This window comes from Argopecten irradians, chromosome 3 (assembly GCF_041381155.1).
Source record: "Argopecten irradians isolate NY chromosome 3, Ai_NY, whole genome shotgun sequence".
Classification (NCBI taxonomy): domain Eukaryota; kingdom Metazoa; phylum Mollusca; class Bivalvia; order Pectinida; family Pectinidae; genus Argopecten; species Argopecten irradians.
Window position 1 is genome coordinate 35,769,260 of NC_091136.1, and position 14,308 is coordinate 35,783,567.

The window sequence follows — 14,308 nt, forward strand, 5'->3', positions numbered from 1 at the left end:
TGTTCAATTAGCAGATTCAAGTGAATGTGCATGTCAAAATCTTGCTGTACATCTTCAAGAAAACATATCACAAATATTTTATCAACCCAATGTGTGAAAGTTAGATATGTGTCTGGTTAGGATAAATACCAAAACTAATGTTGTAATTGGGCTATGTACAAGGTCATTCCACATATGTATGTAGAATCTGATCACTATAACGCGATGGCTTGGTAAATATTCAACTTCTATGCAGCAAACACAAGTCTAACTTGTCAGATTGAAAAAAAATGACACGTGTAGACAAACTGTGTTACTTTTGAAAAATGAAGAACGATGTTGATTTTTACACATCTCAGTGTTGGTACACAACAAAGACTTGTCATAATTAAGGTGCACTCTTTAACGGCGCTGTAAAATGTTTGACAAATCTTCGCGCTAATCTGCCGAAAGGTCAAGTATTTTTTCGGCAAATATGTTCTCTGTTGTATTCCTAATCATGCCAAGATATCACTCTAACGCTCACCCACCTGCAGACAATTAGGACTTGCTTGTTTTCGAGGTTTTTCTTATCTTAGACAAAGACATGAAGTAAGAAAATTGCAAGAATCAGAAAGTCTGCTTATTTGAAGACAATGATAAACTTTTTATGAAAATTAACAATGACGGCATTAACATATGGACGCGTTTTGCATCATATGAACCCTAATAAAAACTATAACATCTGACAGTAGTCTGGTATAACTTTCCTGAAGGTCATCCCATGACCACTTATCCCATTAGGAGCGTGCTGATGTAAACCTTTGTGAATAGCAAACGAGGCGGGGAGAAACTCTCTATCTCCATTTCGACAAGTCATCAATCATCTTGAAGTAAGACTTAAAGTGCAGAATTCAAAAGTGTTCCATAATGTTCATATGCCATGGCAGAATATATACTTTACATTTCATTATTTGAAAATCTACAAAAATGAGATAATCGTATGTCTTACAAGTATTAACAAAGCGCGCTTGATATTTGTACTTTTAAATAGAATTAGATATGGTAGTGCCAGGGTAAAAAAAACAGGGAATGATACAATTGGTTCGTCCTCCTAAGACTGATGGCATGGACTTGAAATATTGACGGCAAGAAACTTTAAAAAACCTATTTGTAAGACAATTTCTAGATTCTGAACACTAAATTTATGTCCTCAAGAAATTAATGCCTGGAGAGGGTCTGATCCTTTGCATTAATACAATGTGTTTAAACTTCATTTTAAACTCGTGTGTTAGGGTAATCTCAAAGGATTTCATTATTACGACTAGAAAGATAAATATGTGTGCACTGAACCATGTTCCTATTTTAATTTTCTTTTACACAGACGGGGAGTTTTACTTCTTGTCATCACACATTTGCATTGCTTATTAAAAAAACGGAAAGAAGCAACTACATTTCTCTAAAATAAACATTTCTTTAAATAATTATCAGTTTTCTAAGAAATTTCTCCAGAAACAGTCATCTTGTTATGTACTTGTTCATGTCATCAGTTACTTTTCTACAAGATTAAGACAAAGTGTCTCAGTAGAGTTACCAATGATTCATTCCATGACTTTATGTAAACACAATGCAACAAAATGACATTAACAAAAACATTCGCCCACCTTTGCTTTTATCACTGTTCTCCGAGGAGTTGCATTACCGAGCATCTTGTTAAGTGCCGGTATGACATACAGATTACAAGTCACAATGGCAGAGACTGGATTTCCTGGGAGTCCAAAAAACAGGTGCCTGCCTTTTTTATCATCTACTGTTGCGAAGGTTGTCGGTTTGCTACAAAAGAAAAGTAAATTTATCCAACTAATCAATATAAATGTATGTTGGTGAGAAATGTAAGTTAAGGTTACCAACAAATTTAAAATCCGCTGACGAAAACCTCAACGACACAATATATATTCTATCCCTAGTCGATTGATCATTAAGATTTTCCATCCACTACAGTTTCTGTTTTAACAAAACAAATTGGGTTTGCATATGTCGTTTCAAAATGTTTTCTTTGTTTGACGTAATCAGATGCTCTTAGAAGTTCAACATCCTCCACCATGATAACTATTTACTGCAAAAACAACTTTTAATGATTCTAAGAGTTAAAGGCGTGATAAACTCGCCTTCATGTTGATCGTATCAATATGAGCAAGACACATATCATTTATACTTGGATTAAGATGGGTCCGTACTTTTGGAAACCGCGCCAGCTCATCAATTCATATGACAATAAACCGGAAAATACTATTTGTCCCTTCTCTCTTATAATATAATAGTATCATATTATACAGTGTATTTGAAAATTCAAAATTAAGATAATAACAAGTAAATTCCTAGTATGAATGAAGTGTGTCGAATGGATCCCTTCCTGTGAGAGGGCACAGTTGTGTACGTCTTGTTTTGGTTTCTGGAACAATATTTTTTTTTCCAAATAAATACAACAACAACAACAACAAAAATAAAAATCAAATAACAATAATAAATAAATAAATAAATAAATAAATAAACCGAAAAATGCGGAGGTTGTTTTGAATTCCAGAATGATTTCCGATACGCTACGACATTCCACTTGTATATTTTTTCAAAAGGTGAAAATTGTCTACATATAACATTGAATGTTTAAAATCATTAAAAAAAAATAAAATAAGAGCAATGAGCATTAGATGATATGTCTGAGGTTTTTGCTGTCCTTGATGTAAATGAGAATTGATTTTGAAACAACGGAAGTAACGTTGTCGCAATAAATGATAAGAAGGCATCCGTCCGGACCGAAATTCCGGAATTTAAAAAAAATGCATACGGATTTCCTTAAACCACATAAGATGCCCATGGGCCTTATCTGTCATCTGATATTTGATACAAATTAGTCATGTAATTTACAAGTCAATTGATGTCTTTTGTTCACGAAATAGGAACATACATCTACATAATTATGTAGTTGGTCTTCATACAACGTTTCATTAAGCTTGGTGCATATTTACTTACACTACCGTGTTCACAAGGTCATAATTATTATTGCAAAGGGCAATAACTCTGTAAATAAGTTAGAGTCGAATCAAGCTTATTTCCAAACTTGTTGAAGATATTTCCAATGTTAGCTATATACATGTAGTCTATATGCAAGGTTACATTAAGCTCGGATCATATTTACTCAAGTTATTATGTTCCCAAGGTTCAATAATTATAATTGGGCAATGACTCCGTAAGTTACAATTGGATCAAGCTGATTTTTAAACTGTTCCGAGATCTTTCCAATGTCAGTAAGTTCCATTAAGCTCAGTGTATATTTACTCAATTTATTATGTTCACAAGATTCAATAATTATAATTGCAAAGGGAAATAACTCCGTAAGCTGCGATCTAATCAGGTCGATTTTCGGACTTGTCCGAGATCATTCCAATTTTAGTCTAAATGCAAAGTTTCATGAAGCTGAGTGCATATCTATTCAAGTTATCGTATTCACAAGGTCCAATAATAATTATTAGTGCAAAGGGCAATAACTCCGTATATTATCGTCAGATCAAGCTGATTTTCGAAGTCGTTCGAGATCTTTCCAATGTTAGTCGTCATACCAAATTGCATTAAGCTCAGTTCATATTTAAAAGTTATCGTGTTCACAAGGTTCAACAGTTATTATTGCAAAGGGCAATTACTCAGTAAGTTACGATCGACTCAAGTTGATTTTCGAACTTGTCCAAGATTTATCCAATGTTAATTTATATACAACGTTTCATTAAGCTCGGCTTATTTTTACTCAATTTATCGCGTTCACAAGGTCAAACAGCAATTATTAGTGCAAAGGGCAATAACTCTGTAAATTACTGTCGAATCGAGTTGATTTTCGTACTCTTCCGAGATCTTTCCAATGTTATTCTACATACAACTCTTCATTAAGCTCGGTTTATATTATAAGACTCTTTCATAAGTGGATATGAAGGATAGGGATATTCTACCCGAGGGTCATAAAATGTAGTAAAACCCGAGGCTTGCCGAGGGTTTTGCAATATTTTGTGATCCCGAGGGTAGAATATCCCTATCCTTCATATCCACTTATGAAAGAGTATTTTTCTTTCATACCTCGACGTTTTATTGCAATTTTACAACTATGATATCCCGCCATTTTGAAATAAATTCGAAGAAATCCACGACTGCATGAAGTTATGAAGTCAATTTCCATACATGAAAAATTACATGATATTTTTCAACACAAATTCCGTTGCATGCATCTTTTATAATAAAACCAGTCAATTTTGTGAAAAAAAATGTTAAAATTTTACCGAGGAAATAGAGATTTTGTTGACGCCGTGACGTTACGAGGCTTTATTGCATGGGTAGCCATGCAATACAGCCTCAGGCGACATGAGTATATTGCCCTAACCCAGCCAGTATTACACGTGTAGGTATGAAAGAAATGCTCATATGGCCAGGTGACTTGAAAATCATAAAAATAAAGACATAAACCAGATATGATTTTACAAAAACATATTAACTGATATGGAATGTTGTTTTGTGACATGATTTTCATAAATTAGGCAAATATGGCACTGGATGAAATGTGGGAAGGTTATGAGTTACAAACTTAAAGCTTACAAAATTGTGAAAATTTGATCGAGGACCCTATGTTTTTTAAATGATGTTTGAAAAATATATTACCTTGGGCATATCATATACAAATTTTGTATTTTTAGGGGCGAAAATATGGGAAAACATGATAAATACGCATTGAAACGGTCCTGGGAAATTTAGAAATATAGGAAAAATATCAATAGGATTGAGACTAAATTATACCTAATATTACAGAAAACATAATTGTATGATATTTTTTCGTTTTCTTTACAGATTTGAAATCTGCATGAAAATGCAAGAAACTAAGATCTGTTAGAACAAAATGACATGGGTTTTCCCAATCAGCAAATAATTTTATTTCAATAAGATATACATATTAGCATATTGATACATGTATATCAAAAAAAAAAGAAAAAGTACATTTCCATTAATTTATTTGCTTTTGTCATAATTTGTACTTCCATTCAATGCCACTCGCCTGGTCACATTCGGAGTAAGGATTGATGGGAACTGGCGTGGGTAATTACACAACTGCGATTTTTCAAAATGAAACTTTTTCAAAACTTGTTCCATATCGTTAATAGAGTCTTTTACGAAACACATAACGGGAAAGTGAACGATACGCATTATATTAGTATCCGGAGAGCTAAAAATAATGTATTTGATTTTTTTCTTTAGCCTCCTACATGATTCTTCATACATAAAAATATACGTCATTCTACCTCGCGACCTAAACATATTTATAACGAAAACACCCGATGTAGGTCCTGCTACAGTTGCGCCACATTGCCTAAAAGTAAACCACAATTACCACCGACCAGTGTTCGCGCTCATTGAAGGGACCAATTACTCAGTGGTGGAGCCTTTGATCTGAAACGACAGATAGCAGGCAAAAGATCGGCGAGGTCGGCCATAGCTGTAATATACTAGAAGCACATCTTGTAAGACATAGTCGGGACCAATTTACTTCTTCGTTAAATACGCATCTGACGGTCGAAAAGAAGTGTACTAATTTCTTTTAAGATCAAAGACTCTTTCTCACCTATTGACGAAGCCTTTCTAAACTTCTATTTGTACAAAAACATGGATAAATACATCAATACTAGCAAAAATAGCCTGTAACATACGTTGACGCAAAGGAGCTGCATTCAACACGTGTTCGCCATGCAGACTGATCTACAACTATATAGAGGCACTGATGTATAGGACAGACATGCTATTCAGAGCGCCACACAACGTCATTACAGGGTTTACAGATACCTGAGCACTACCTGGTAAAATTATTTACATATAAACAAAAGAGTGGTAGACACGATATGTCAGATACTGCAATATAAAAAAGGCAATAACGTATTAATGAAGGAATAAATCCTTTTCCGCCTTCAAACGTTTTATACACATTTCTTCAACAAATCGACACCCGACACATCGAGAAATGAAAGGGCAAGTTCTGAGAAACATTTTCGTGACCACGGACGAAAGGTGATTTGATGATGTTGGTCTTAAATACAGCTTCTTTTTTCAAAAAGGAAATGGCTGACCCTTGCCTTTGTACACTGATATGAGATGATTTTGATGTTTTCTTTCTCGGTTTTATAACCCATTTATATTATAATGAAAAAGCAAATAAAACAATGCGACCAACGATGTTGAACATATAGAGGGATGAAATGCTTAATAAATATACAGCAAATCAATATCGAATAATGCTAGCCCAGACCACTTGTTTATGTGTGTTTCAGATTATCTCGTATTAACCTTATGACCATGCAGCAGGACGCTAACATAATTTTGAAAATTTTCCGACAAAGTTTGAGGAATAATTAGCGCCCATCTGGCGGGGAGGGTATCTGCACATTTATACCACCCGCACGACAACACTACAAACAAGGAACCATAACCCTGGCAATCGTTTGGCCATTCAATTAGGAACACCTACGAACTCAAACAGTTGTTTAAGATTTATGATGAACGTTAAGAAGGAGAAGCGTAAGAGATAGGTGAACCCAGCCATTTCATGAGGGATGCCCAACTTTCCATCATCACGGTATTGCCAATAAAACTTAACAATCAATGTATGTGGTCTTAGGTTATGTTAAGTTAGATACGATTTGTCGAACTGAAGGCAATGTTGCTCTCTTTAACGAAACCTTGAAATATTTACCAATACCAAGATAATTGATTTTGTACATATATTCGAATGTGCATCGTTTCATCTTATTATTTGCAACTATTGAATAACATTTGATTTATTTTAGATTTACCTCAATGACCTCAGGCCCAGCTAAGTAGTATACCTTCCACAGTTAGATAGTTCAGTTTTCAAAGCCTGGAATTTTGACAACTTGGGGTTTTGTATAACCAATATGCTGGCGAGGACAACCAAAGCGAACTCCCTTCAGGTGTGAAATAAGGACTGAGAAAGCGCGTATTTTTAAAATGACGGTCAAAGGTCAAACTAAAGGTCTCAGTGGTATAGATCCATCTTTAAGAATACATGGCAAACGTACGAAGCTGTAGCATGTCATAGTTCAAAATAGTCATGGAAACTTATGTACCAATATAAAAGAATAGTTTACAACGACCCCATCATGTGCATAACCAACAGACTTCCTAAATTATTCCGTTAATGCTATAAAATTTTGCGGACAAGAAGCAATTGAAGACAGTATTCAAATAATACAAAAACAATAAAACTTGCTTGAGAGTATCATTTGATTAAATCTTTATAGGATTGAGAACTTCAAAATAAATATGGGTGATTCTAATTACAAACTTAACAAGAGGCCCATGGGCCTTAACGGTCATCTGACTATTAGTACAATACAACACAGTCGGTTTTAGCCTATTTGACCCCTGTGACCTTGATTGAAGATCAAGGTTATTCATCTGAGTGAACTTGATAGCCCTTCATTCAAGAATTTCACAGGCTCAATATCAGGTCTCTAGGCCTCGTAATTATTCACAAGAAGTTATTTAAAGATTTTAGCCATTTTGACCCCATTACCTTGAATGAAGTGTAAAGTCCTTCATTTGAACAAACTTGGTAGCAAGCTTCAGGCCCAATATGAGTATCTTGGGCCTTTTGGTTCTTGAGAAGAAGTCGTTTAAAGATTTTTGCCTATTTGACCCACGTGGCCTTGAATGAAGATCAAGGTCATTCATTTGAACAAACTTGATAGCCCTTCATCCAAGCATGTCACGGGTCTAATATCAGGTCTCTAGGCCTCTTAGTTATTGGCAAGAAGTCGTTTAAAGGATTTTAAAGGATTTTAGCCTATTTGACCCCTGTGACCTTGAACGAAGGTCAAGGTCATTCATTTGAACAAACTAGGTAGCCAATCATCCCAGCATGCTACAGGCCCAATATCAGTACCTTGTGCCTTCTGGGTATTGAGAAGAAGTCGTTTAAATATTTTAGCCTTTTTGAACCCTGTGACCTTGAATGAAGATCATGGTCATTTATTTGAAAAAAACTTGGTAGCCCTTCATCCCAGCATGCTACAGGCCAAATATCATTACCCTTGGCCTTTCGGTTATTGAGAAGAAGTCGTTTGATGACAAGAGGCCCACGGGCCTTAACGGTCATCTGACTATTTGCACATTACAACGTAGTCGTTTAAAGATTTTAGCATATTTGACCTCTGTGACTTTGAATGAAGATAAAAGTAATTCATTTGAACAAACTTGGTAGCCCTTCATCCCAGCATGTCACAGGCCCAATATCAGGTCTCTAGGCCTCCAAGTTATTCTCACGAAGTCATTTCAAGATTTTAACCAACCAGCATCCTCAGTACCCTGGGCCTTCTGGGGCTTGAGAAGAAGTCGTTTAAAGATTTTAGGCTTTTTGACCTCTGTGACCTTGAATGAAGATCAAGGTCATTCATTTGAACAAACTTGGTAGCCCTTCATCCCAGCATGCTTCTAGCTTAATATGAGTATCCCAGGCCTTTTGGTTCTTGAGAAGAAGTCATTTAAAGATTTAAGCCTATTTGACCCCTGTGACCTTGAATAAAGGTCAATGTCATTTATTTGAACAAACTTGGTAGCACTTCATCCAAGAATGCAATAGGCTCAATATGAATATCCTGGGCCTTTTGGTTTTGAGAAGAAGTCATTTAAAGACTTAAGCCTATTTGACCCCTGTGACGTTGAATGAAGATCAATGTCATTTATTTGAACAAACTTGGAAGCCCTTCATCCCAGCATGCTGCAGGCCAAATATGAGTATCCTAGGCTTTTTGGTTCTTGAGAAGAAGTCGTTTAAAGATTTTTGCCTATTTGACCCACGTGGCCTTGAATGAAGATCAAGGTCATTCATTTGAACAAATTTGATAGCCCTTCATCCAAGCATGTCACGGGTCTAATATCAGGTCTCTAGGCCTCTTAGTTATTGACAAGAAGTCGTTTAAAGGATTTTAGCCTATTTGACCCCTGTGACCTTGAATGAAGGTCAAGGTCATTCATTTGAACAAACTAGGTAGCCATTCATCCCAGCATGCTACAGGCCAAACATCAGTGCCTTCTGGGTCTTGAGAAGAAGTCGTTTAAATATTTTAGCCTTTTTGACCCCTGTGACCTTGAATGAAGATTAATGTCATTTATTTGAACAAACTTGGTAGCCCTTCATCCCAGCATGCTACAGGCCAAATATCATTACCCTTGGCCTTTCGGCTATTGAGAAGAAGTCGTTTGATGACAAGAGGCCCATGGGCCTTAACGGTCATCTGACTAATTGCACAATACAAGGTAGTCGTTTAAAGATTTTAGCATATTTGACCTCTGTGACCTTGAATGAAGGTCAAGGTCATTCATTTGAAGAAACTTAGTAGCCCTTCATCCCAGCTGCTACAGGCGAAATATCAGTACCCTGGGCCTTCTGGGTCTTGAGGAGAAGTCGTATAAAGATTTTAGACTTTTTGACCTCTGTGACCTTGAATGAAGGTCAAGGTCATTCATTTGAACAAACTTGGTAGCCCTTCATCCCAGCATGCTTCAAGCCTAATATGAGTATCCTGGGTCTTTTGGTTCTTGAAAAGAAGTCGTTTAAAGATTTTAGCCTTTTTGACCCCTGTGACCTTGAATGAAGATCAAGGTCATTCATTTGAACATACTTGATAACCCTTCATCCAAGCATGTTACGGGCCCAATATCAGGCCTCTAGGTATTTCGGTTATTGAAAAGAAGTTGTTTGAATGAAAAGTTTACGCACGGCGCACGGCAGACGGCGCACGCCGGACGGCGGACGGTGCATGATGACATTAGGTCATCCTGACTCTTTGGGTCAGATGACCTAAAAAGTTTATGCATGGCACACGGCACACGGCGCACGGCGCACGACGACGGACGGTGCCTGATGACAATAGGTCATCCTGACCCTTCGGGTCTGATGACCTAAAAATTAATTAATATAAAATTAACTCTGGTCTAACCATTTGCTTTTAATTGCATATAAATGACTCATTTCTGAAATCGTTTTCGAAAGTTCCTTATAATGAAGCAATAAGTACTGTCCTAATGTGGCTATAGTTCATGAATTAACCGGACATTGGTTATATTGCCGAGCGTTATTCTTAGCTAAACTTTACTAAAAAATTTACGCTACTATATTGGATATTTGAACAAGAATAACAAAAATACCACCACCAAATTTCCATTATGATGAAGCATCAAACGTGAGCGTAACACTGGCCCACTGACCTAGTAATGCACTAACAATATAGTGAAGTGGATATAAGAAGGCTAGTTACATATTTATTTCAACTTATACGTAGTCCTTTGTGTGATTTATAACCGATACTTCAATATCATCATAAGCACTTAATTCAAACACATAATCTCGTTGTTATCACCAATTGAATCACTGGCTTTGTGGTGACATTCACTTGTTATTACACTAGAACTGGAAAAGCTGATGCTTCGTTAGTGCCTTGACTCTCGTTTTTGTGGTCAGCATGTCTTTTGTTCGATGTACTCATTGATATGGAATAAGTTTTTTCCAAGTCCAAACACATTCTAATGATAAAAGTCTCTCTTGATGAGATAGGACATACTGAGTCACTCTTATGTAAAAAAAGAAATTGACCAAAGAATATGTTTTGACATGCAAATAAACATCGAATTCAAGGAGAGAAAATTAGAAAATGTCATTCCGAAACTACTGCATCACGAAATATTTTACAAAACGCTTAAAGTCACACCAGTTATTCCATCGAAGGCAATGGGAATATCATTGTACCGTACGATGAAAAATGATGCGGCGAGAGTGTTACAAATGCCATGGCTTTTACGGATATTTGTATAAATCACCAATGACAATACAAGGACGCTTTTAGGTCTATCAATATTTTACCATCTTCTTTTGTCATTCGATTTACTTTCTGAATGCATACTTCCAACAAAGCGGTAGGTTATACGATCGGGCAAGTTTACTGTCAAGGTGATTTGAATAATTGATTCATCACTCCTACAACTTCTTTTCATACCAAACTTCTGTAATACCTCACACGCTAATTTTAGAAAGCGTCCCTTACCGGCGTTAAAATGGTAATTGCATTCTAAGAGTTCAGCCATATATCTGTGTTTAGATATGGACAATTATTCTAACGCTGTCCGCCTACACCTGTTTGTTAGAACTAACTATTGTAGATTTCCTTTAAATCTAAAGTGACAACTCCCGTGTTCGTGTAAAATGGTTTGAAAACGGTTTAAAGGCAATGCAGCAATTGAGATAATCTTCCCTGATACTGACGATAGTAAATTCGGGTGATTGAAATGCAAACAATGAAATAGACATCAGTTAAAATTGAGATAGACTTCCCTGGTACGTGAGTAAATTCAGGTAATTGAACCTTGGGATTAAACCGTAATTGAAAGTATCAAAATGTGAGGGATAACATAATCTGGAAATAAAAACAATTAAAATAATCAAATGGAATGTAATTGTATATTGACGATGAACAAGATAGCGTAAATACCACAACAGCCTCATTTATCTATTTACAGAAAAGGAAAGGCGGTATAATGCCGTTACAATAACCTGATAGTATTGACATAACCAACCTGTAACAACTTATGCGTGAATTTACTGTTTGGGAAAGCATCTCTGATTTAATAGTTTTCATTTCTGAACAATTCTAGAATATAAATCCAATATTTATACAAGACAAACATCAATATCATGTACAAACTCCGTAGCACGGAACGTAATTCAGCTGTGTAAATACCATACTGCACAAACAACAAGCAATCAACAAGTTAATTTTGTATATTGGAGATAACTTTGAGAAAACATCCCACGCAATAATTTGTTAAAAGTGTCTAATATGCATTTTGCCAGCATACATAGTTATCCAAAGTCATACAAGAAATGCTGGAAAATCATGCACTTTTCTATGTCAACGGAACAAATTGCCTACTTAGCTTAGTTTAGTTTCGAATAACGAGGGTGTCGGCGGCGTGGCTATAAAATCGTAAAGCTCTTCAAGAAACCATGCTAACAATATCCCAGTATATTTAGTAATAACAGTTATGGTGTACATCTAATTACAGATGTGCCCGTTACTTATATAACAACGATATGAACATGTGACAGAATAATTGCCGAAGTATTTTTCATCTTAATTTACTGCAGATAAAAATAATAAATCTTAACTGAATAATATGATGGTGTAATAAGTAAATGACGTAGTAGGCGATCTGCATATTTAACCTAAGGTAGTAAAAGAGGCGTTCGATCTCATTCATGAAATACCATAGATAATATCAATTAAGGCATTATTGTTTTTCACAATGACAACAACAAAGCCTATGTCATTATTATCAGTAGAACAGGAACTTTACCGGGATATTATCATAACATGATGTCTAATTAACCTCATTATCACACAACCGGAGATCCCTAATTACCAAGGACAATGTAAACATGGGTGGGTGCATGACACAGTTGATAATAAACACAGGAGTGAGATTCCTTTCTTTATCATAAAAAGATTTATTGAAATGCAGTAAACCTGCATTAACGACCACCTTTGTATAAAGACCACGTGCTTCAGAGGATTATTTTCCCATGGCCCAAAATGACTAATTTCAACAAAATTTAACCTCTGTATAAAAACCACCTGCCTACATAGACAATATTTCCTGTATCCCTTGGGTGATCTTTAAAGATATGTTTGACGTTATGGGTAATCTTATAGAAGATCCATGTATTTAATCGATGACAGCTACATCATGTACAATACCAAATAATATCAATGCATTTTGTTTCATTGTCCTTTTGCTTATGTCATATCCACTATGTGAATTTATATGAAGTACGAGCTGAAAATATTGCTATTTCCATTTATTTTTAATGATAAGATTAGTAATTTTTTTATCTCCACCCATTGAAAACCTGGTAGAAACGACAAAATAGTTAAGTAGACAAGTCATCTTCGATTCGTTATAGATAATGCAAATGATTACTGACGACACTCAAACGATTTAGTAGTATTTTGAAATGAGCGGTGACCTTGGTCAAAAGGTTACGGGGGATTTAGTCAAACACAGAATTTCATTCAGATCATTTAGGCTATTGTGTGGACGAATAGTGCACATATTATCATTAGTCATCCATCATTTGAAACGCATGTGATGCAGTTGTCATATAACAACACTATATAGGAGACTTTTAGATTGATACTGCAAGTTTCCTCTACCAGTCTTCCGACACCTGAGACGGTTCAAATGACACTGGCTGTTAAAACCAAGATGTACAGCAATGAATGGTAACCAACAAAAATCGTACGAATTGCATTAAAATAAAATTGTCTTAAATGCAAATAACTAACCCACTGACATATGACCAAAACCATTCTGGTCTTGCAATCAAGAGATAGGTGGCTAGCAATTGATTGCCATCTCAACTAATCATTCACCTTGGTCCTTGATTGGATCGGTGTGAAGTCTAAATCTGCAGTACGTCATAATAAGCAAACGTAAAGTTACCACGTGTTTAAGCACGAGGTCCCCAGCTGATGTACCGGAAGAATGCAGCATTACCTTATCCACCTTATCTATAGATATGCAATAGTAACAGTCTTACGGAAGAGATATAATACACCAGCACTTACAGAGCCACTATATTTATCGGTCAGCTATGCTCATTGAAGGGCGTTTACGTTCATTGAGAAATAATTTTCTGCGATCGCCATATTAGTTTATCCTGTCTGCCCTGTTTTAATTGGTGACAATAATTGGTTTCAAATCTGATGACATTCAACATAGATAACCTCTACATACTTAGTGCTGGGATACTAACGGATGTTTAACCCCGATCGTGTGAAGGGGATTTTTACATAACTTATATAGAATATAAACCATGTCCCTAATGAGTACTTCATTGCATGAAGAGCCAATGACCTTGGCAAATTAAAGGCAGAAAACCGGAAATGCAAAACAGTTCAATCGATAACATGCATGCAGATTTGATCTAATTTGATAACGTACTAAGAATATATGTCAATGATTAACGAGGGAAAGGCGGTTGCTGTATGTCTCATTGGCAGATCAAGAAACAAATGAAACAGAAATGGAGGGGGAAATTTCTATGGAAATGGAAATATCGCTTGCAACTAAAAATACAATGTTTAAATAAATTCACAATAAGATTAATATTCTGTTTTTAGCAACAATGACTTTGAAAATTGTCTTTTGAAAATGGTCATTATTGTGTTAAAGTATCCATGCAAACAATCGA

At 35.7% G+C, this 14,308-nt stretch overlaps 1 protein-coding gene across 1 annotated transcript in view; it reads right to left on the reverse strand.

The window, feature by feature from the left end:
- Positions 1-14,308, reverse strand: part of LOC138318399 (gephyrin-like) — a 93,999-nt gene that overhangs the window by 7,259 nt on the left and 72,432 nt on the right. The window contains exon 17 of the mRNA XM_069260720.1: positions 1,623-1,791. Coding sequence (XP_069116821.1) covers positions 1,623-1,791 — 169 coding nt within the window. The remainder of the gene's footprint in view (positions 1-1,622; positions 1,792-14,308) is intronic.